The following is a 25,020-nucleotide window of genomic DNA, read 5'->3' as shown; positions in this document are numbered from 1 at the left end:
CTGCCGGGGCTCCCTCTGCTGGCACTGCCTGACAGGCAGTGTACCCCCAGTTCTCATAGGCAGCAGGCCCTGATCTCCAATGGGCACAGGGCCTGGGTCCAGCTCTCGCTGTCCTGGTGGGGGAAGGCTTTGCCTTTGTCTGGTGATCTCTGAGTTATTTATGTTGCCACAAAGTGAGGTTTATCGCAGACCAAAAATTGGCCATATCTTGGGAGAGTCTGGGAAGCATAGTCAGAAAAAAAAAAAAAAAAGCCAAAATGCATAAGCTGAGGTACAGCAGGAGTGTGAGCTGGGCTCACAGCATCCAAGCAAAGTGCCCGTCTTCCTGTCCTAGCTGCCCAGAACTGCTCCTTCTGCAGCTTCAGCAAATTGATGTCTTCTGTCTCCCGTGCACACACAGCTCCCCCACTCACTCTAGAGGAAGCCAGGGTGTAGACTGCACTTGCACTAGAAATGCAAGTCAGGAATTCAACTTCCAAAGTTGCAATAAGTGGAAGCAATGCATGAAGTGCCTAATTTTGCCAAGGGCTCGTTGGTCCCAAATATGGGCACAACCTCAGAGTCCCAACAGCATCCAGCATCCCAGGAGCAACCTGCATGGACTATGCACTGTGCAGTACTCCACCTACCAGTATTTTTGCTATCACCATAGCATTGCTGAGCTACATCCTGAGGACTCTGCTCAGCTTTTCTCTTGGGTAGGGATGTCTCTGACAAGAGTAGGCATTGTGCTGAACAAGGACTGCTGGACTTGAACTTATGGGAAATCTACAGAGCTGTCTTGCGAGCTCACAGATACTTGTGTCCTTCAGGCACTCCCTCAGAAATCACTGTCATAGAGGTTCAAAAAGATGCTTTTTTATCTTTCTCAACAGCTTGTTTTTCGCTCCTCTCCTCTCTTTTCTTTCTTTCTTTCTTTCTTTCTTTCTTTCTTTCTTTCTTTCTTTCTTTCTTTCTTTCTGTCTTTCTGTCTTTCTGTCTTTCTTTCTGTCTTTCTTTCTGTCTTTCTTTCTTTACTTCCTTTTTCTTCCTTTCTTCCTTCTTTCCTTCCCTCCTTCCCTCCTTCCTTCCTTCCATCCTTCCATCTTTCCGTCCCTCTGTCCTTCCGTCCTTCTGTCCTTCCTCTCTCTTTTTTTCTCTCTCTTTCCGTCTACTCTCTCTCTCACACCTCTCTGCAGTGTACTTTCCCCAGCCAGTGGTCTTCCCTACAGCTGATTCCTAACATTATACATCCTGCCCCAGCAGCCAACTAATACCCAGCTTTGAATTACTATTGAATAAGCAGCAATGAAATCCCTATCAAAATAATCAGTAGTTCCAAAAACCACAAACAACAAAACAAGCAGCGTTGCACCAGCTCAGCACACCCGCCTGCTGCACACGGGCCGGTGAGTCATTTCTCTTTTCCCTCCCTCAGCAACCTCCATGGCTGCCTCGCTCAGCCCCGGGGAGGGCAGGTGGAGTGGGTAGGGCATGACTTCAGAAAGTTAAAAAAAAAAAGAAAGAAAGAAAGTTGACATCACTCAGGTCACGTGACTCAGAGGGACCAATGGAGGCAGGTTATGGAAAGGGGAACAGTTAAATTTGTAATTTTGGTTGTGTGAAACACTTCTTTGGGCCTCATAAACAACCACAGAACCACAAGTTGGGTACAGAGGCAGTCACACAAGAGCGGGTCCGGGATATTGGTCAGCAGGCAGGGCAAATCGCTTTGACTGCAAACCACAGTTTCGTAGAGTGGTAAGCATCATCAACCACAACCGATCCGCTATTTTTTTTTTTCTTTTTAAGAAACAATTTCAGAGTTCTTTTAGCAAAAGAACCTTATTATTTGCTTTGGGTTACTCAAGAGGCACTGGGATACAGCAGAGTGATGGCTGGGCAGAGGGTGGTAACAATGACCGTTCTTTTCACTTTTTCACTTCCCAAGGTAGAAGAAATCATATATTCCTTCACTGTAAAGAGAAAGTGAGTTTTAAAGAGGAAACAATGGCTTCAAACAGCGTATTTGATTCACTTCCTTCTTACCAGCACTTCTTGAGAGGTAAGTGCCATTCATACTTTCTAAATATTCTTTTCACTATCCCATACATAAGCAAATGCATGTCTGGAGAGAATTTGAGGACTTTCTTGTAGTGCATTCTTTTTCCTACTTCAATTTTCCTCAAGGCGTTCTTGTTCAAGCTAGTATATGAGCTTGTAGGAATACCACCTTATTACTTATCATCCATTAAGGAGATTATAACATGGGCTCATTTAAGCTGTTCAAACAGGCATTGCATGCTTGTGAATTTTCTCTTCATAAATCAAAGTCTGTTTGAGGAGCTCACATGAATTAAAGCAGATACAATAGCAGTAGCACAAGCCCCTTTTGATTCCTTTTGGCAGAATTATGACTTTTTGAGCCACTGCCGTGAAAAATGACAGCCAGCTGCATATGACACCCATTACAGGCTGCACCCCCACGAGCGAGCAGCAGGCTCGTGCCGGCAGCCAGCAGAGCGTGATGCTGGCTCACTTACACTGTGCTATCAGCCTGGGTGAAGGCACACTCGCTGGGGAGAAGCCGGGAAAGCTCAGAAACCTGTGTAAAGTTGGCTGCAACTCACATGGCTCCGGGGAAGCGATGTGGGTAAATTCAGGGTTTCTGTTGATGCCACGCAGGTCTCTGATGACTGTGATTTATTGGCTGCAACTAATCCTAGAGAAATGAAGTAGTCTTGTAAGGGCTGGGGAGGGGAATGGAGTGCAGACCCCAGCAATCTGACTTGTTTCACTGTGACCGAGCATATTCAGAGGCTTGCTGCTCAGTCATGGGTTATTCATTCGAGTGAGCCTGGGACTGGCACGACAAACTTGTTCACTTTCTTGTAACTGCCTTCCCAAATAGCGCATGATGCAGCTGAACTTTTCCCCTTCCAAGCACACCCTCTGAGTATCCGAGCCCCTTCTGCAGTGCCGTGCCTGCCGGATGACAGCGTGCAGACGGCTCATCAGACTTGGCCAGCATGCCACGATACAGCAGCGCTGTGTAGCTCCTTATAACTGCAGACTACAGCTTCCTAGCCTTGCCGCTGCTGTCAGCATGAGTCACGCGTTATTCCTATTAATATGCAAGTTGGGAATGCGGAAGACTCGCCCCTGCTGCTGTGTCACAGCAGCTCTGTGAGCCCTGTGCTGCTCCCACCAACCGCCATGGGATGAGGGCAGGGTGCCAAAGCACCCACCATCTCTCTTTGCTTTCTTTTCTTCTTTTTGTCCCCCTCCCGTGATGAAAGTTTTTCTGCGTCTTTTTTTCCTGGTGCCAGCGGGGAGCTGAACACAGTGAGCTGTGCGAGTCAGGCAGGCTCACAGCATCCTGGCTCACAGCATCACCCAGCCTGCGAGGGGAGATGCCGGAGGCTTGGCAGGAGGCAGCTGGCTGCTCCCAGCACTCACCGTGCTAATGTTTTGCCAGCTCTGCTTCCAAGCAAAGGAAGCAATACTGTTAGAGTAGCAAGAAGGATCTTCCTGCATTTTGTCAGCTTTTTGTTGTTGTTGTTGTTGTTTTTTAAGTCACCCAACTGTTTGCAGTTTAATCTGTAGTACAGGAAGACTTCTTGAGGAAATTCTGTCCTTCTGATAAAATAAAAAAAAATGAGCCTGATGGGGCAGCACTTGCAGTGTGCCAGAATACAGCCAGCCCGTGGGATGGGCTGGGGACAGTTGAGGCCATCCTGCAGGCAGGAGCCCCTTAAAGTGCAGGGGAGTGACTGCATGGGGACCAAGGGCTGATTCTTTCTTGCCTAGGTTTGCTAAGGCTGGTTAATCCAGCCAGTGGATTACCTTAGTGCTTCACTATAGGCATTATTATCTTTCTCAGTACCGCTTGCACTCTTATTGTTAACACTGCAGTAATCTGTACTCCTTCATGGACAAGGTCCCCATTATATTAGATACTTTAAGTACAGATCCTGGTAGGTATCCAGCACAAGCGAGGTGAAACTGCAGCTGTTCAGTGCAGGAAGAGCTTGGGCAAGAGTGCTTTGGTTGGGTTATAAAGCAAATGCCTCATCATTGTGAAAGAATATTGCGTTTTAACATGGAAAGCTGCAACGTTCCTTTTTTGTTCCTGTCTTTGCTCAAATGAACTTCAGACAATTTCAAAATTCTGGGGACAACACGAGCAATGCTCGGGTCTCAGAGCAAGAAAAATAATCATCCCCAGGGCAGATTGTTCTCAGCCATATTTCTCAACAGTGTTTATACAAACTGGCCATTAGAAATGTCCCAAACCATCTCTTCTTTTTTTCCCGCCAAAATTTATTACACTTTTGCCTCTAGCCGAAATTATGAGGTAAAGGGAAAAGTGACTTGCATTCTGCCACGGATTTCACTTTATCAGCCCGTGCAGTTCTCTGAGAAGGAAATCCATTACTTTTTTTTTAGCGTGGTACTATGTGAAAATTGGGAAAAAAGAAAGGGAATGGGGAAGCAGAACAATTGTTCCAGCCCCTGTGAGCAATGATAGACATAGAAAGCCTGACATATTAATTGAATGTGGTACACCACAAAGGATATGGCCCTCTTTCTATCACACCACACCAGGTCCTTGCTTCTGCCACTAGGTAAAGAAATGAGGATTGCACTGAAACCTCCAGTGATGTGCTCTGCGTGCTGAACACATTTACATGTTTACCAGCTCTGCTTTTAATGATGGCCTCATTTTCCTAATGGCCTCTTTCAGTTTATGGCCTGGGCTGTGTGTTAGGAGTACAAAATGAGAGCCTTTTTATGGTTGTTTTGTTGTTGTGGTACAGCCCTCAATAAAACATCCCTCGATCCCTTTCTCTAACCTGGGTTTGTATCAGCAAGGCTGCCATTTCAACTCGTACACAAGTATGGTTTGTAGGACAAGGACAGATTTGCGGGTTTTATTAGGGGCTGGGTGTGATTTCGTGTGTATGAACTGGGTCACAGAAATGGTATCTTTTGGATAGGAGGACCAAAACAAGACCCATTGGAGAGTCCTGTGCTAAAGAGCGCATGTTTCATTTCTAAAAGAGGCCTAGATAATTACATGATACAACTAACCCCATAATGTCTTTCTTTTTCTTAGAGGCATTAGGCTGTTCTGTAAGGTTTCCTAACAATTTTGCCTGCAAAAGAAGACAGCATAATTAGTCCTTTTACAAAAACATTGGTTTTTGTTTTTGTTTTTTTTATGGGGTTCTAAATATTATGAAGCATAATATTTTCCAGGAAGGCACTTTCCTCATTTTCCCTTTTGCTACACGGTCTAATTATTTCAGTATGCAAAGAAGGTTGCTCCTAGTTTTGCCTTTGTAGTATTTTTTGTTGATTAATCAAGGCAGTGAAGCTCTGTGGTGCAACATTTTCTTGGTTTCTTATCAAATGGAAATAAACTCCAGCAGAGCACTTTTACAGAATGGAAAAACACACCATGTGTGCTTTATTCTTAGTTTTAACACTGTTGTGACCAGCCACTGTGGGTCTCTTCATTTGCACACGCTAAGTAAAAACATTGCAAGAAGCTCCTCCTGCTTGGAAGGGCTTCTGTGCCTGGTTCTGTAGACACTGGTATACAAGCGCATTGTTTCTCATTGCCCTTTGGTTGCTCTGACTTGTTTTGTGATAGGATTTATGAAGGGAGGTTGTTCCCAAAGCTCCTAGCACCTATATGTGAGTTAGGAAAATGAGCTGTCCGGAAGCTCTCTGCTATTCAGGTCTGGCTCTGTAGGTTCAACATCCTAGAGTTGGTGCTTATCCGCAGAGGGTGCTGGTGGAGGGCAGGACAGTGTGACTGCTCTTCCCACTTAGGGCTGGCTTCATTCCTCTATAGAGCTCCCTCTGTCTCTGTGATCCTTCAGCAGGATGTGCAGCCCCAGGCTGAAATCAAAGCAAGCATCTACCTCTATGACGAGAGTTTCCAGTGTCAGCTTTTGTGTGGTCCTAGTGGGACATCAAGCACTGCAGAAAGACATCCTCTGTGAGTACAACTTGTGTCACCAGGTCTAGGTGTGTGACACTGGCAGAAGTAATCATGCTAGAACCAGCTCTCTGTGAAAAACACGTTCTTCTGGGAGATGCACAGTACTCAGCAGTGCCATGTGCTAGGAAAGGCTTTTTTTTTTTGCTCACCCAGGGAAAGAAACGGCTCTTTTAGCAACAGCATAATCTAGGTTGTGACTGTGTAGAGAGGGAGCTTTTCCAATCCATTTGCAGACTGCCTGAACTGTTGCATAGAGTCAATTTGTGTCAGCATTATAAAATACTAACTGCGTCTTGTGAGTGGGAAATTGAACTAAAGCTCATAAAAACCTCGGCTTACTGGAAGAAAAAACATGAATGTTGTCAGATTTACACAGCCTTCTCTGAGACTTTTTCACTCAAAAGCCTTGAGAAGCACTGAGAGACCCAAACACAGGAATTCCTGTCAAGCACGTGGTGGGGTGAAGTACCTGACAGAGATGTTACTTCGGTAAGATCAGGAGATTTTATCTAAGGCCAAAATAATGAACCTTCTGTTTAACCAATCACACTCAGCTTAGTGATGGGCTGTGATGTCATTCTCAGCATGAACTCAGGATTAGAATTGGCTTACAGATATGCGGGACTGGCATGCCCAAATGTGACCTTTTTCCACCAACAGAAGAAACTCACCCCACTGTGTGACCCCACTACACACAGCAGGACCCCGCTGGTCCCAGCAGCTGCACTCCTGGAGGGGCTGCCTGACGTCTGGGCAGGATATTGGGACCAGGTCCTCTTATGTGGTTGTGAAGCACAGAAGTGAGAAGCAGAGCAGGTTCAAGAGCAGAGGGAAATGCCTCTTGCCAGTGCTCTTGTAGAAGCTGCCAGCTATCGTGCCTCCTTAAGGGATAACATGAGGTTGCTCACCCCTGTGATAAGGTATGGAAATCTGTCTTCCTCCTACAAATGACAAGGGCTTGTACACTGAAAGCAGCCATGGCACATGCCCCACATAGCTAGTAAGACCTCTGCCAAATGCTTGTGCTAACAGGTGGGAAAGGTATGGCACCGTGCCTTGGGAGGGTGCACCATGGGATGTGATGCTGACATGTTCTGTACTTTTGCAGATTGCAGTGTGCAAGTATGTCTTTACTCAGTTGTTGTTTTGTTGGGGTTTTTTTTCAAATTTTATTTATTTGGTTTGGGTTTTTTTGTTGTTGTTATTGTTGTTGTTGTTTTTCTAAAACAACTGTGGCAGCCAGCTCACCTGTTCCTATTCCCTTCTCTGTGCTCAGTCAATGGAGCAGTGTAGAGTAGATTTTTTTTTTAAATGGTGGATGATTACAGCCTAGTAATTCCATTGTCATGCAATGCCATTAAAACCAAGTTTATCAGGATCCATGAATCAGCCAAGTCTTAAAAACAGAGAACAGTTTCTTGATATGTACCAGCCAGGTAAAAAGGAAAGAAGCTTTTGAAAGGTTAATTTCTGCCTTCATCTTTCACTGCCATATTTCAGAGCACAAACTATTCTCTGCTAAAGTTCGGAGAGAAAGCTTCCCATGTAAGCTGGTCTGTCATCTGCAAAATGAATTGTGGCTTCCTCCAAAGCATCTGGTACTGGCTGAGGGAAGAGACAGGCCACAGGCAAGGTGACTCACTGGTCTGAGAAAAGGAGAAGAAAATATTACAGTACCTTTGTTACCTCCTCTGTCATCCCATGAGAATGGATAATATATGAATAAACTTGAGTCAGCTTCCCAAATAATATAAGAGCAGTCTAGATATCTCCTCCATGAAGTGTATCGATGAACTGGGCTGGGTGACCACTGTGCTGAAGTTTAAAGCAGCAGAGCACCTATAAAGGTCTGCAGTAACTTGGTGAAGTCCATGAAAGCACTGACATATTCACAGTGACACTGCCTGCAGGGCATATTATTCTTGCTGCCAGTGGAAACAAGGCTAGAAATTAAAAACATGGATCGACAATGTAATCAATTTTCAATTTTCTTCCTCTTAGGTCCCAGCTGACAACAAGGCATGAGTAACCAAGCTACACCATAGTCTGAAATGCTGAACTGTCTGTAAAGATGTGTCCAGACAATTTAAACTAGGGAAGAAAAGAAAGGGCATAGGAGACCTGGCTGTGAAAGCAGAGCAGCAGAGAGAGCCAGTAGGAGCTACCTGGTAGTGTTTCCTATTCATCCTTAATGCTGGCCACAGGACTCACCACTTCTGCTTGCAAGTGAAACTCCGTGAAATTGGGTAGTTTCACTTCACAAAGATCTGTGAGAACATTCTCTCCGCATTTGATCTGTCTTGGCTTTTCAGCCTGCATTTTTTGTTTTGAGTTTCTGATTCCAGTGAACCCAAAAGCAACCCAAATCAGGAGCTAGGGGCTTTTTCTTTTGCCTTCTGAGTATTTGCTCTTGCAGAGTGCTTTCTGTTGACTGGTTTCACGCTGAAGCTGTGATACTGAGATGTGCTAGGGAGCTGCCCTTTGGTAGAGTTTTGGCTGCCAGTTGAAAATCTGAACTCTCATAAAAAACTTTTCCATCAGTGCAGCATGAGGGAACTCGCAACCTGATGGTTTGGATGTGATTTGCTATAAACATTTCACTCAGCTGTACTAAGGGAAAATCTTGCAATCCTTGTCAAACCAGTGCTATCGGGAGGCACTGGAATGCCTGTGAAATGCCTCTTTTAGCATTTAGACAAGAAAGATGCCCATTTGTGAAATATTTGAATATTGGGGGTGAAGGAGCACAGATGAGCATCCATATCCCTTCTGGCAAAAGTCTTGCACTTCCCCAGCGCTGCATGCAGCTCTCATAAGTGCCTTTTCAAGCTGACTTTGTGGCATTCACCTGCATCATGCCGAGCGGGAATATCCCAGGGCGTATACAGAAGCCTTGAACAAGCACTGAGGGATGCAGAGCTCAGTCACCACTGTTGTAGCACCATGCATTGCTCTCACCTTCAGCAAATGCATGCCCTATGAGCAAGCCAAGCATCTGAAACAGGGCATCACAGGCTGCACAGGGGACAGATGAGCCTCCTTGCCTGTCAGCACTCGGCTCTCTTTATGTGAGTGCTGTGGTACCAAAAGGTAGTGGAAGGCAGTCTGGCACAGCGAAATGAAAGCTTCCCTCCATCTCATGTGGTGACACCGACAGATGCAAGTCACCGCCAAACCCTCACATGTGTAGGTGTGCGCAGTGCTGGTGTGCGGGGGTGGCAGGTGCACCTCCAGTTGTCACTACTGCTATTAGCCATGGGGAGAGGTTCAAGGCAGCGCCGCTCTACTCCCACTTGCCTGCAGCTGCGCTTCCACCCGTCTCCATAGGCATGGCCAGGAGCAAAAAGCAGTGCTTGGGATAACATCCTGTTTCCTCCCAGAAGCAGTGGCAGTGACAAAATGGCCACCAGCTGTGAAGGCCTGGGTCTGTCCTCCCAAGAGCAAAAACTAATACAAGAATGAAGTCATGAATAAGACAGGAGGTGAACTATGAATGCCAGTGCTGACCTAGGGGCTAAATTAAACACTGCTTTGAGGTGCAGGTGTAATTCGTATGATTCCACTTAGCAGAACTGTGACTATAGAAAGTTTTTGTCTGTTTTACCTTGGAAATATTGGTGTGTAACAATGGTTTATGGCCTATTATGTGTGGCTGTGGGAGGAACTCTGTGTCAGCTGGGAGTCTTTTTCTAGTTGGTGGCTGTTGGTTTGCACATAGCATGTGTGGCGGGGGTGTAAGAATGATAGGCGGTGTATTCCCTCTTGAAGTAAGGAGAGCCGCTGAGAGAAGCACTCTAGTGGGACAGGACTTACATGTGTAACCACAGCTTGGGAAAGCAACCCTGAAAATCTTTTTTCCATAGGAGACAGTGAGGAGGAGGTCTGACCTATGTAGTCAGTGTTCCACCATGGCTGCTGACCGTTTGTCAGTATTGCACATCATTTTTTGCAGGGTGCTGATACAGAGAGCATACTGCACCAAGTTAGTAGGAAGTACAATTTATTTTACAACACAGTTACTAGATAATATTAGACTTCCGTAAAATGCTTCTGTTTTTCAGGACCTATGTGTAAATGAGCTCGGGGTTTTGCATGGGCTGGGTGTAACAGAATTCATGGCTAGAAGGTACATTCAAGTTAAGACTTTGTTAACCTCATTTGCATGGGGGTCAGTGAATCAGTTGTTGCAGTGCAGGGTAGTTTAATTGCTTTTCTATGTTCTACACATTCTGCACATGCACCACACACTTTGCAAAGAAATTCACTGCTACTTTGTCCATCTGCTGTGGAGGTCGTGCTGTATCGTGTGGGTTCCTCCAACAAGCTGGTAGCATCTGCAGATGGACCACAAGACTCAGGTCTTCCACACAAACACAAGATTATTCTGCCTGTACTTGCCTGCGCTGGATAAAAATGATTTGCTTTCCTCAATGAAATGTGCTGTTTTGACTGCAGTGTGTTGCGCTGTTGTGGAACCTAAGGAATTACTTGCCTGGATGAAAGGAAAAAATGATAGAGTAAACCTCTTAAGCTTCGAAGTGCTGAAATAAACCACTGATGTTTTATTGTAACAGTCAGAACTTTTATTGCTGTGTTTTATTTTAATAGGGATTGCAAAAGAAAAGGTCATTTTTTTTACAGTTTCCTACACAGTCCAAACAATTTCAAGTACTACTTTTGAAGGATGGTATTATTTGTACTGATATTTTCAAGTCCATCTGTTTTACACTATGCAACAGCAAAGCTCCAGTAGTCCTGAAGTGCTCCTTTCTGTAGTGCACAGAAATAAACTTTGCCAGCATTAACATTTTTATACCTATCTAAGTCTCTTTCCATTTGGAACAGTGCCCTGCTATAACCAGACCTGTACCAACATAAAGTGGGATTTGTGGCTCCCCTGTGGGTTGAAGTTATGTCATCAGGCAGGCACCTATATGAATAAGGGTGACTTAGATTCATGTTTTAATGGGAAAAGTAAAGAATGCCAGTAAACAGTTTTTAACCACCAATTTCATCCTAAGTTTGTGAATTATTCTCTTCCCATCAGACAGTTTCTCACTGAGCCCTTGCTTATTTCTCCAGCAAGTCTTTCTCAGCCCTGGTAATGACAAGTCCCTTATATCCCAAATGCCTTAAAGGAGTAACACTGCTTCTGAGGAGGCAGCCAAGACAGCTGAGTTAGCTTCTTCCCTTAGTTCCTTTCTGCCTTGACACCTTAGCATGTTCAGGTCTGAACCCTTCTTTTTGCAAGACCTTGCTGGATTTTTTTTTATTTTTTATTTTTCCTGTGGCATTGAAGAATGCCTTATTTGAAAACTGCTGTTCAAAGAGGGGTTGAAATCAGATTTAGGAAAATCACTTATATAAAAGCATTAGCTGTCCTATTTTAGGAGATAATTGGCTGTAGCATAGTTTCCCTCTCTTATTTCTCCTTGGTGAGAAAACAAGCTACCTTGTCATTGAGGTTTTTATAAAATGCTGCTGTTTGCAACATTCACCATGAGCACATTAACCCAAACATTTCTAGTGCATTACTTACTGTGCTAACTCTGCTCCTAGCCTTCCTTTTGGCATACAGACACCTAAATGTCCTCAGTTATCGCAAAACGGAGGAGGAAAAAAAGTTGGATCATGTATTTGACTGCCAAGGAGTATAGATACAAAAAAAAAAAAGAAAACAAAATGAAAACAAAAACCATAGCAAATGCTGAACAGAAGCCAGCACAGAACAAAGGGTGAGAAAGTCAGAATGGAGAATAAATGGGTTGATGGGCTTATGGTTGGACTTGATGATCTTAGTGGTCTGTTCCATCCTTAATGATCCTGTGATTCTAAGGAGGGGAAGAAGTGTTTTATTGTGCAGTAGAATCCCTTGTATCAGCAGAGATTCTCCCCAGCAAACCTCTGGGTGTTAGGGCTATTTCCACTGGGAATTGTGTTTTCCAGTTTGTATAGTGCAAGCAGTTGTAGCTGGTGTGATTTCAGGGGATCGGTGGATGACAGAGCTCACTGCCCCAGCTGCTGACATCTGAGCCCCAGGTGCTGAGCTGCCTCTGCTAGCCATTCCCAAAATGAGTAATGCACTATCAGTCACTCCCACAGCATGTGCTCCAAGAATAATCCACTGGCATTTGTTCATTTTTTAAGAAGCAGAATGTTTGAACTAAGTCTCCCATTGTTCATACCTCTACCCTACCTGCTTATTAAATCAGCAACCTTTTCTTCCCTGGTAGCTTCCTGTGTTGGTTAGTACTAGATGGATACAGGTGGCCAGAAGCCAGCCTGCTCTGTCTCCCACACCTGGTACCGGCCCCCTTTGATCAGCCCTTCCCCAGAGATACAGGACAGAAAGGGTCAGAGGAGCTAGCTGCTTTTGGTTGCTGCCATGTCCTGGGACAACAAATTGTGTATTTCACAGAATCAGAGAATCACAGAATGGCCAGGGTTGGAGGGGACCTCAAGGATCACGAATCTCCAACCCCCTGCCGCATGCTGGGCCACCAATCTCCACATTTAATAGTAAACCAGGCTGCCCAGGGCCCCATCCAACCTGGCCTTGAACACCTCTAGGGATGTGGCATCCACAACTTCTCTGGGCAGCCTGTTCCAGCGTGCATAGTGAATACATATAAAAGTTTCTGGATTTTCTTCTGAAATCTCAAATTCAGTTCGTTCATGGGTGCTCATGGGATCCTTGGGTTTGTGTTTCAGTGGGTTCTTGCCTCTTTGTCTCATACCAACTTCTTCGAGAAGGCCTCTGTATGAGATTTAGCCTACAGGTTTAGTTTAAATAATGCCACAAAATCAGTGCAAAGCTGAGAGGTGGGTTTGGGGCATGACAGCAAGAAGAAATGTGGGAAGAAGTATTTCTAGAGTAGTCTCAGAGCCTTTTACATTTTCACATTCAGCGGATACTAATAAATGTGAAATTTGGTAGGCAGCTTGTGCCAGGATTCTGATACACCATGGTGGATAGACAGCAGTGAGAATATTAAATTAAAAGGCTTTTTCAAGCACTTATATACCTGTGGGATTTCTTTTTCTATTTTTTTTTTTCGTTTGTCTTCCTTCAGCATCACCTTTCAGTGTGCCTTACAAGAAGTACGTAGACCAATAATCATGCTGGCTTGCATTCTGCAGGGAACATCAGTGCATCCAAACAGAAAGCCCTTGTGACATCAGTAGCTGCTTTTTGTGTGAATATTCATGTTGGACCTCTTGTCACTGTGCCTCACCCCATTTGACGTCAGGCTGCTAGTATGGGCCATTTGTAGTATCCTTCCTTGGGAGTTAACTTGAATTGGAGCATACTGAGGCTGCCTCCAGCCAGGGCAGATGCTAATGATGTGATCAGTGACATCATTAATGTTCTTATCATGCTGCTAATGAATTGCTGGGGCAGCACTTAGGATAAAGATGGATAGAGATCTGCCTCAAACAGCACAGGTAACTAACTCTGCTGTGTATGTTAACTCCATTAAATCCAAATGCTCTCATCAGGTTGTTTGTACTCTCCACAGTCAGGTTGTGGAAAACGTCTCATAATTTGTCGTGTTCTTTCAAGGAAAATCTCGTTTGTTGCGTTTAAAAAGACAAGACATGCTGTCCTGGGCAGAGCTGGTGACTGGTTCTTATAGACGTGGGTCTTGTGGCCATGTTTTCTGACACCTGATAAGGCTTTAATCTGATCCACATTTTTTCTCAAGGAATCTCTAAAATCTCTCTTGGATGAGTGCTTGGGATCTGGGAACACCAACCTTCGCTACTGCCATGTTTCAGGAAAGCTGAAGGAACTTAAGGCCATTTCTGCTGCATGGAATTTAGTTGAAATTGGCCCACAGCCAGAAAAGTTAGCGGAAGCACAGAGGGAGTGGAAGCTATCATATAAGCTCTGTCTCCACAGAAAAGCAGGCTGATAAAAGCTTTGCAGTTCCGTTTGACATACACTGGGCCAAAGTGATATACAGGCAGTAATCAAATACAGTCATCTTCAGAAACTGCTTAAACAGCTCTGGGAAGAGCATGATCCTCATTTTTATGGATGAAGAACCATGAAAAGTGATCATATCAGAAGTCGGGGGAGAGAAGTGGAAGCAGAACCCTTTTTTTTTTTTTTTTTTTTTGTCTTACAGTTCTGAGCCAGACTGCACAACATGATCTCCTGTTCACTTGGAATTGTAAATTTGGCTAGGCAGATGTTTTTGTCAGAAAGATGCCTTAGCATTGTGCTCATTCTCTCAGGGCACAGTTACCGTACGTCTCTAGCCACAACTGGGCCATGCAGCTCAAATACCAAACCATGAAGAAAATCCAGGAAAAAAAGTTTTCCGATGACTTTTTGAGCAGCAGGCTAACTTGAACGTGTTATGAGCTGTTTGTGGGCAACTCGGGAACAGAAAAAGAAATAAGATTAGCTGAGAAACTGTTTGTGACACAACGTTTGTTCATCTCATCAGAATCTCAAGTCCAGGAAAAGCAGCAGGTTCAGGGTTTCTCCATACTGGCTTAGCACCATCCTGGATGTTAGTGGTGCTCAGTGCCTCCTGTGCCTGCAGAGCGGGGAGGGCAGAAGCTCAGCTTGGCCACCCTAGTTGGAGACTGCCCAGCTTGGAGACTGCCCAGGAATCTCCAGGCATGCAGCAAAGCTGGAGGTTGCTGTCCTGGGGGATGTGTGGAGAAATGATGCATCAGTAAGTCTATGCTGCTGTTGGTGTGGGCTCCAGCTCTGCTACCAGAGGCTCACCTTCAGCCATGCAATTACCAGAATAGAGAGGGTTTTGCTTTTCCTGCATCTAACTTCTGTTCAGTGTTGGTCCCCTCACTACAAGAAAGACATGGAGGCCCTGGAGCATGTCCGGAGGACAAAGAAGCTGTGATGGGTCTGAAGCACAAGTCTGATGGGAAGCGGTGAGGAGAAGAGGAGACTCAGGGAACACCTTATCACTCTTTACAACCACCTGAAAGGAGATTGTTGTTCCTCTGATTGCATCTCCATCTAAATGGTTGTGTCCCAGACCCGTGATCCTGACTGCGGGGACACGGCATGGCAAAGATACAGCACTATCCCCCTCCCTGCAGCCACTACACAATGGGAGATGGGCTGGGAGGAGCAAGAAGCTTGGATGTGCTGAAACATTTCATAAGCATTACTGTAATAACTGCTTTTTGGTGAAATAATAAAAAAGTGAGCAAGATGGAAGCTCAGACTTCCCTCTCCAATGCAGCCAAGCCCACACCACATGCCTCTTGTTTTGCCATTAGCAGGGGCTGCAGGAAGGAGATAGCTCTGTGCTCTCCTCCTGCCCTACTGGGGTGCACCTGAGTCCTCCCCCCGGGGACAGCACGGGGCTGCCCCTCGCCTCGAAGCACGGGGAAGCTGCCAGGCGAAATGGAGGCATCCTGTTTGTCGGAAAACAAGCGACGGTTGCATGAGGGTTGCGAGAGCGAGCAAACCGCAGCCCCTGCGCGGGGCTGATAACAGCCTGTGTTACGCTTGCAGCAGTTCCGTCCCTGCTGGGGGGGCGGGGGACACACACACACAAAAAAAGCCCAAGTGTGACTGCCGCTTTCCTGTTTCGCGCTTTTTGGCTCTGCTGTTTCTTTGCTGTTCAATTCTGTCACTTTTTTTTTTCAGTTTCTCGCTTGTTTTTCCCCTCTGTATGGCTCAAGGGGCTGCTCCATCCGAGAGGTCAGGCGGCTCTCCTCAGGTTGATGTTGAGGTGCACAGAGCTGCACCAGCTCTGCGTGCTCACGAGGCTGTGGTTTGCATGCAGCGCCTTGGCCCTGATGCTGTGCGTGTGTGTGAACGTGATGCTGCTCATGCCTGCACGATCCAGCAGTCCTACTGTAAGGCTGTCAGCCGGTTGCATGAGCTGCAGTGGTGCAAGCTTATGGGTGCATAGGTTGCAAAGTTGCTGGACATGAGCTGTCCTGCTGCAGGGAGCTGAGGCATTCCCTGGGCTTAGGTACTCTCCGATTCGGGATGTTTCTGCTTAAGGATCAGCCACGTGCTAACATAAATCAATTTCAGTTCTTTATCCCTGATCACAGTGCTCAGTTCAACAGAAAAGGGGGTTTCTTTTTGTAACCAGGATTGTACTTGTCTTGAGTATTGCATAAAGTTCATGAGTATCATCAGAGTGCTCTTTGTCCCAAAAGATATCTAGGGACATGCTTCTTTACTACTGCTGGACCAGCATTCTTATCAACATCAGTCACATAATTCCCACAAATTGTTCTTTTTAATTTGATAAAAACTGGGCTTGCCTGATTTCAGAAGAATAAAATGTCAACACACTTTATTCCAAAAAAATGAAGATAATAAAAACGTGGGCAGCACATTAATTTTAAATACTGCCTACCTAACTTTTGAATTTCACTCCCTATGACTTCACGCTTTTTGTTTCAGTCTCATGCTCCACAGCTGAGCCTGCTATGTTGGGAGTTCTACAAACGTTCAGGAGAACACCCCAGAGCATTTGCAAACGAGAAATCAAGTAGAAGAAAGGTGAAGGGTACAGCACATGGCCTTGCTGTATCAGTGTTTTCGAAACTTTGCTTGTGAGAAGAGTGAAATGAAACAAAAAGATAAAAGTGGTTTTGGAAGAACTAACGTCAATCGCAGTGGCACGGGGAGAAGTTGGAGAGCCCACTGGCAGGCAATACTGCCTGAAGTCACCTCACACTCTCTGCTGTGAGTCTCTGCCCATGCTTTTTCTTCTCTGCAGCAGAAATGAACCTGTGTCTTTTTTCTTCCAGCCCTACTGCAGTCCATCTTGCTTCGGCCCAAACTCTGGGATCCCTCAGCTCCTTTCTCCCTGCTCCTTTCCAGCATGAGAAGTTTCGCAGCACCAGTCCCTTGCTAGAACCTCACTCCTGGTAGGGACCATGTATCTCATCCCCCTCCAAGGCCACCCTGACCTCTTATCTTGTGATGTGCCTGCTCTCTACCCCTCCCCTTGGGCAGCATGTTCTTTGGGATTGTGTACCCCAGCCTATCCTGCTGCCCCGTCCTTGGGAACATCTGTGATATTTCTTCATCTCTTAAGTCTGAAACCCTCACAAAATCTTCCTGCATAGCTCAGACTAAACTTTTTTAATATTCGTATGCTAGCAAGCTGAGAGACTAGTGTTTTCATAGAAGCATAGAATCATAGAAGCACAGAATGGTTTGGGTTGGAAGGGAGCTCAAAGCCCATGCTGCCTCAACCCCTGCCATGGGCAGGGCTGCCTCCCACCAGTTTAGGCTGCCCAGGGCCCCATCCAACCTGGCCTTGAGCATCTCCAGGGATGGGGCACCACAGCTTCTCTGGGCAGCTGTGCCAGCGCCTCACTGCCTGCCGGGGAAATAATTTCCTCCTAACATCTAACCTATATCTCCCCTCTTTTAGTTTTACGTAGTTCCTCCTTGTCCTATCATTATTAGATCATGTAAAAACTAAGTCGCTCTCCTGTTTGTAAGTTTTCTTTAAGTACTTGAAGGTTGCTCTCCCTGGAGCCTTCTCTTCTCCAGGCTGAACAAGCCCAGCTCCCTCATCTCTTCTTCATAAGAAGGGTACTCCAGCCCTCTGATCATTTTTGTGGTCTTCCTCTGGACCCACTCCAACAGCTCCACACCCTTCTTGTTCTGGGAGCCCGAGGTCTGGATGCAGTACTTCAGATGGGGCCTCACGAGGGCAGAGCAGACTGGGACAATCACCTCCCTCTTCCTGCCGGCCACCTCTCTTGTGATGCAGCTCAGGATAATGTTGTCCTTCTGAGCTGCGAGCACACACTGCTAGCTTATGTCGAGCTTTTCATCCAACAAAATCCCCAAGTCCTTCTCTGCTGGGCTGCTCTCAATGACTTCCTTCCCAGTCTGTATACACATGTGGGATTGTTCCAACACAAGTGCAGCACCTTGCACTTGGCCTTGTTGAATCTCATCAGATTCACATGGGAACACTTTTCAAATAGTATCCCTTCCTTCTGTTGTACAAACTGCACCACTCAGCTTGGTGTAATCAGCAAACTTGCTGAGAGTGCACTCGATCCCACTGTCTGTGTCACTGATAAAGATGCAGAAGAGCACTGGGCCTATGACAAACCCCTGGGGACATCACCTGTGACCAGCCTCCACCTGAACATAGAGATGTCAACCACAACTCTCTGGCTTGCATCAATACAACCAGTTCTTCATCCACTGAATAGTCCAGCCTTCAAATCCGCAACTCTCCGATTTAGAAATAAGGATATGGTGTGGGACCACGTCAAATGCCTTGCTCAAGTCTAACGAGACAAGGGAATCAAGGCAAGACACCACCAATAGCCTGTAGAGCAGCCTGCACATCCAATTGCCAGTGACTGCAGGTCTCGAGGCTCCCTGTGGTGCTCTCAGTACATCAAATTGTGATCAGAGAATGAAGCTGGGTTTTTTTTTGACAGCCTGTGGCTGCATCAGTTACCAACATGAACTTATTTATTGTTTCAGTCTATTTTTGTGTGGCAGAAAATGAAGAAAATCTATTTCCTTGTGTATTTATTGGTAAGTTATGGAAACATGCATCACCTTCTGTATTTAGTAACCCATCTGCATTTGTTTCTCTTGAAGAAAGATTGTCTTAGGGTACGAAGTTTCTTTTCTGAGTTTCCTTTCTGTACCACGAAGCATATCTGTACAGAGAGATCAGAGCAAGCAGTGAGTAGTTTAGTCGTTGGAAACAACAAAATCTTCTGAGAAGCTTTCCTGAGCTGGCAGCATACTCATTGCAATCAGTTTTGAATGCTAAAGTAATAGGGATGCTTTCCATCCCTCCCCCTAGGCAATTCACTGGGAGAATGTCTGGCTAGGGATTTTTCCATAGCATTCAGCAACTTTCTTTTCACATAATTTGCCTGATTCTAATAGACTATTATAGTTCATGAGTGCATGTTCATAGCACACAATATATAAGTATATATATACAACTGTGTACACTTAGGCACATCCATACATTACTTGCACGCACACTGAGTTCACTTACTTCATCCCTTAAATAATGCCTCTTCTGCATGACACCCTTTGAGCACTTGTAGGATGTGCTCACCATTCCATATACTTACTGCTTGCCAGCTGTCCTCTGATGTCTGCTCCTCCAGCACCTCTGACCAGGCAATTGACTGTGCCCAGGAGGCCTGAGACCACTTTATGTAGAGACAGACGTTATCCTCTGGGAAGCACCAACAGGCTGCTGGGCAGATGCTGACGCACAACCCCCAACACCCTGTTTTGTGTGCCACTGCTCTTCATGTCTTTTTTTTCATTTGAGCCTACTTTTCCCAAATTGGAGCTGGTAATCATTGTGTTATTCTGAACTTAGAGCCTAGGATGAGACCAGGTCTCCTCACAGAGCTAGGTGCTGTGTAAGAGCAGATGAAAGAGAGCATCCCTGCCTCAGCCAGCTTCTGGGATAAAAGGGAAAACACAGACCAGCCCAAAGACAACAAATGGACGTGCAGGCAGGTGAGGTAGGCTGCTAGCTCTACTGGAGCTCCAACGCGGAAGCCAGTGCCAAGTTTTTGTGGGTACGACAGCAAAGGAGGACACAGAGAGGGGAGCAGGACAGCATCACGTGTGTGCAGGGAAGGAAGAAGAGGAGAGACATTTGCTTGAAAACCCGGTAAGCAGTTGGGGAACAGCAGAGGCACAGATTGGGGAACAGTGGGTTCAGCCCTTTGTTACTAAAGGCAGGTGGTAGGCAGGGCAGGGCAGGCTGTGGGCTGGCTTTGCTCCTCGAGGGAGCACTGGGGATCTGCGTGGGGATCAGAAGGACAGCCTTCTGATCAACTGTGTGCCAGGTGCCACACTTAACAGGCAGTGTGAGAGTTTTTCCTAATTTTCCTGATGGCACTGGGGCAATCCAAGGCCATGCCTACAGTGATGTAGCAGCCAGGCTGTGCGTGGGTACTGCCAGTGCCCTGTGTCAGAATGTTGACTTCCCACTCCCCTACAGGAGCCTGCTGGTGTCCTTATCTGTTGCCAGCATCAGTTCAGTTTGCTTTTATTCACTGTCTACCAGTGGAGGAGGCTGCTCCTTAGAAGTCAACTGTAGTCAGCAGCTTCACTTCACGGTGCTTTGATTAGCTTTGATTTCATCTTGTAATTACCAGAAGTGTGAATGCAATGCTGCTTGCCCCAGTGAGTTTCATAGAAAGTAAAGCTGCAGAAAGCACTAGGTTTTTTCTTGTGGGAAGGCAAAAGCCACGTACACCACTAATTCCACCACAATCATTCCTTGGTTGCTGACGATAGGCAGAATGGAGGTACATGAAGTTCTCTGCTAAGTCACAGATAGCACTAGCTGATCTCATTTCTTCCAATGATATTTCAGATTTATTTTGCTTTACTCCCAACATGTCTTCTTTACATCTGACAGAGCGGCAGAGAACTGCAGAGGTGCCACTCCTCAGCTCCCAAAAGCAGCAGCTCTGCAAGAGGCTGGGCTGGAGAGCTGATGGTGAATGAGAAAACCTTGTTTCTGCACTTGTGTTATATGTCTTTCATTTTTATTTTTTTATTTTCTTCCTAGAAAGTCTTTCTTTGTATAAATGCAGCAATAGGGTTGCAGAAAAGTGTGACAAATCTTAAATGTTGAAGTTCAGACAAAGCTCCTTTAAGCAAAAGAAAGCTGTGTTTGCTTTTGGCAATGGTGTGTTGTTCATACTACAGTTCTGTTTCATATAGATCTATCACGTAAAAGTGTTCATGAATCTGACCAAAGTCCTGCACCCCAATGGTTGGATTCATCTTTGGGGGTTCAAGATGGCAAGTTCAGACCAGAGGTTCCACATAAGCGGTAGAGAAGAAGCTGCAACTGGTGTTTGAACTCTCAGTAGAAAAAAATGCTTAGATGTCAACTGTGAACTTCCATCAGTAGGCTTTAAAACAGACGAAGTGGTGGTTCATTGTCTACTCCCTACCATCTAATTTGCAATACAAATGGATTTGTCCTGATAAGGGCTTTCCACTCAGACAACCACAAAAGCTGCTGTTTGTTAACGTGAGTTTCTGTCAAAAATAGGTCTACTTCCCTAACAAGACCAGCTAAAGGATATGTGTCACAACTGCAGTATGTTACTGTCTCAGAATATTTTATTTCCTTAGCAGAAAACTATAAAGAGGTTGACTTGTATTAAAGACCAACATGATAGAGCCATTCCACAGGGATTTCATTATAATCCAAGAGGTATTATCTCTTCTCCAGAATTTGTCACAAAGACTGTGTGGCAGTTTCAGGCTGTTCCTTTAAAGGACAATAATCTCTCCTAGAGTATTTGCAGGTATCCCTGGTTTTCTACACACAAAAACACCCCTAGCAGAATGTGTTTGGGGGATGGGTACATGCACGATATTAGGCAGCTGCTACAGACAGTTCTTCTAAACCAGCTTCTCAGGGCTCTTTGGTAAAAGCCAAGGTGGATGGATTCCTTCTTCATTTACTGAAGTTCACTGCAGTGCATGGGAGTCACAATGATTCTGCCAGTGTTGGCAAACCAGGAAGTCCAAATCTGCTGTGCAATGAGCAGGTGAAGCAGAAGCATCAAGCGTCCATCCCAAACCAGACAGCCTGGCTAATGCCTGACTCACCAACAGGTTGTTCAATGGCCTATTCCTTGCCATTTGATGAAGCAAGCTGTGGGTGAGAGTGGAGCCAGGCAATCTCTTGGTTGAGAGGATGTGATCATGAGATAAACTGTGAGCTGCCCAGCAGGCATGGAAAGCCTATGGTATTTGAAGGTATGGACTAAGGGACCAGCCCTGCTCATATCTCAGCTAGCTCTTGGTGTGACAGGAGGGCACAGAGAGCTGCCAGGACTGTCCCTGCCTGGATGCTCACTCTGGTTGTGTCTCTGTTTGGTGCAGGTACTGGGGCAGCTCTGCAAGAAGGATTTGAGGTTCACCCTACAACTGTCACACCGCAAGCATGGGGCCTATGGAGTTGTTGCCCTGGAATAACTGATCTGATTGCATCAACTAAGTTACTGAGTATTTCTCCTGTTGTATAGGAGGAAGCAGCTGGGAGCAGCCTCATTTGCCTTCAGGACAGGTGCACTGGCTTTGTTCAGGAGTTGCCTGCCTCCTTCATGTGCTCACACTACAAAGCAAAGTGTTGCAGCCAATAAAGAGGAGGGTCAAATGTTCGTAGCAGAGGGAGGCACAAAAGATGTAAGCTAAAAACAAAAACTGACATTCCTAGTTTAAAGCTAACAAACAAAAAGTCTCTCTGACCTCTACGAAGCAGTTTTCCCACTCTGCTGAATTAGCTATCTTTTCTAATATTTCAGTATGAAATAACTCCTTCCCTAATGCAAACAACATGCTGGCTATAAGAACGACAAATAGCTGTGAACCTCACAGTCCAGAAGTTTCTGTAGGATCAGCAATTCTGACATGACTCCTCCGCTTATGAATTTGCCCCTGTCTCTTTAGGTCAAGTCTTCATATTCAGTTCTTCAGATTCTGCATTCAGAGTAGAAGAAAAGCAAGCAATAAAACTGGAGTGGTAAAAAAGCAAGTGGTAGTGGCTGGATGAGGTGGCTTGGGCAAAGCTTCTCCTCTAGATGGGTTCCTGCTTGGAAAAAGGTGACTGTGTGAAAGCAAAGCACACAGAGGTTCAGAGAGGGCTTTGTAGGGGATGTAGGAAAAGGGGCAAAAGGAACTCAGCTTTAATGAAAAGAGACTATCAACAGAAGAGAGGAAGTAGATATGGAAAAGGTGAGGAGAAGAGGGAAGAAACTGCAGAATGAGGACCCCAGAAACAGCAGGGAGTCAGAGCACACCTTTATGCCTTTCCTCTTGGCATCTCCAGCACAATACTTCCCCTCCAGGCTTTTGTTGCTTTGAAGTGGGAAGCCTGGCAGAGCGGGTTTGTCTGCTCCAGCTCTGCCGCTACGTAGAAAGTTTGGTCTTTGCTGTGAGTTAATTCACAAGTCCCCAGCTATGAGTTTGGCGTGTTTATACTGGAAGGAGATGAGTACCTATTATTATTCTACCACTCTGACGCCATGGCTTCTTAGCCCCTGCAAAAAAATGGCATCCTATGTTTGACAGAAATGAGCTACTGCCTTCAGTCCATTTCTCTTGGTGTCAGACAGTAGAAATGAAGGAGAGTGTCTCTGCCCTTGCTGGAGATCTTTTTGAACATGGGTTGGGATGGTTTCTGCCAAAACCAATTGCTGTACCGGCTAAAATTTGGAGACATTTTTGCTCAGTACTTGGGGGCGAATTGACAGTACAGTGTCACAAAAAGTATTCAGAGAAAAAGTGTGCTATTTCTCAATTACTTTCCAGAAAACAAAACTGATATAAATATTTTAATGAAATACAGACACTCAAAAAAAACAAAACAAAAAAACTCTGCTACAAGATCCTGGATCCATGGTAAGAGAGGATTGCAGGATTGTGCAGATGATGTTTACTTACTTTGGACAAAAAGTGTGTGCCACCCTTAATCCAGTAGCACCTGCCAAAGGACACCCAATAACCCCCTCTTTAGCTGCAAGGATGTGCACAAAGGCAGTTTGCTGAGTGGGACTCATGTTACAGGCCAGCTGCTCGTTCAGATCATTAGGCTTCTGGAGGGAAAAGACTCCAGATCACTTCTGTGGCTTTCAACAGAGTTTATTTAAAAGCTGGGAAAAAATATAAAAAAAAAAAAAAAGTATACGTAAGTGCAGAAGAAGAAGAGTTAGTTTGTAAGCAAGGTGAGAAGAATATCTGGACTAGATTTTGATTTTATGCATCTTGATCATTGGTATTAGCAGGAAGTTTTCAATGTTGGGTGGCATTTTTTCATTACGTACAACTCGTCCTACCGTAGGCAACAAGCTACTGCTGGCAGTGGCTCAGGGGCTGTTGTACAACACTGAAGTGACAATTTTTGTCTGCCTAGCGAGACAAGTTTATCTTTCTGGAGCTTTCCTGGAAATTAAGAGTCAATTCTCCACTTTTAATGGGGCTTAGGTGCCAAGCTTGCTCCATGTCATGCCTGAATGTCAGGCTCCAAAATGAGCTGGCTTAACTAGTGATAGTGGAAGTGCTGCGGAGATACCTTTGTGAGAAGAATCTCTCACGTTTCAAGTCAGTTCACAGTGTGAAACAAGCATGGCTTTGGCTGCCACAGATTTTAGCCAGGATTGCAGATGCAATAGTTATGGAACTACTTGGTGCTTTGGCAGGGGGGTTGGACTTGATGATCTCTGGAGGTCCCTTCCAACCCCTACAATTATGTGATTCTGTGATTCTCTGACTAAAAACACAAGAGCCTCATAATTTGTTGAAGAAAAGCTAAACTGGGTCTAAAATCCAGGTGGTCCCACATACTGTCCCATAGAAAGGCAACCTGCAGGTACTTAAGGAAAACATGAGAAACATAGCAAATATAACATGCTTTCCCTGACCTGGACAGGAGTTTTTTTCCTGCCAAAAACTTGCTTAATTCCTTTCAAAACTTTTGACACACCCAGCTGACTGTGACTTGAATTATGTATTGTATGAAAAACATAAATCCTCAAGATAGGTGGTGCTAAGATTTACATGATTGGCAGGATTTCTTCAGCTACAGTCCTCCATGCCTTTTCTTAAGGAACTTCTGATTTCATTGCTCGAATAAATTGATGAGTGCTTGGAAAGATGTGTCCTCTTTGGAGACGGGAGTATTTATGTCCGGCAGTGAAAGAAGTAATACATTTATTTAGTAGAAAACCCTCTTTTCTGGAAACTAGCTGCTTAAAGACATGGAGATTTCAAGGTTCCTGAAGAGATTCTAGTTTCAAATAAATCTGCAGCTGATTGTTTTCTGTAAAAAAATATAGTGCTAAGAATATCCTGTATGTATCTATTCATTTTTTTCATTGTATCATTATATGCCTTTAATGAAGAACTCTTTAAAAAAAAAAAAAGAGAAGAGAAGAGAAGAGAAGAGAAGAGAAGAGAAGAGAAGAGAAGAGAAGAGAAGAGAAGAGAAGAGAAGAGAAGAGAAGAGAAGAGAAGAGAAGAGAAGAGAAGAGAA

The 25,020-nt window shown here is 45.2% G+C and overlaps 1 protein-coding gene across 3 annotated transcripts in view; it reads left to right on the top strand.

The window, feature by feature from the left end:
• The first annotated feature begins 1,641 nt into the window (after positions 1-1,641).
• RUNX1 (RUNX family transcription factor 1) overlaps positions 1,642-25,020 on the top strand; it is a 153,422-nt gene continuing 130,043 nt past the window's right edge. For all 3 annotated transcript variants that reach the window (XM_042809561.1, XM_042809559.1, XM_042809558.1), the window contains exons 1-2: positions 1,642-1,740; positions 1,931-2,044. In XM_042809561.1, the coding sequence (XP_042665495.1) occupies positions 1,990-2,044 (55 nt within the window). In that variant the 5' untranslated portion in view covers positions 1,642-1,740; positions 1,931-1,989. The remainder of the gene's footprint in view (positions 1,741-1,930; positions 2,045-25,020) is intronic.

Source organism: Centrocercus urophasianus, unplaced genomic scaffold, assembly GCF_019232065.1.
Source record: "Centrocercus urophasianus isolate 14NV4802_14NV808 unplaced genomic scaffold, USGS_Curo_1.0 seq_12, whole genome shotgun sequence".
Taxonomy (NCBI): Eukaryota; Metazoa; Chordata; class Aves; order Galliformes; family Phasianidae; genus Centrocercus; species Centrocercus urophasianus.
The sequence above is the reverse complement of the archived record's forward strand: the minus strand, read 5'-3'. Positions and strand labels throughout refer to the sequence as shown.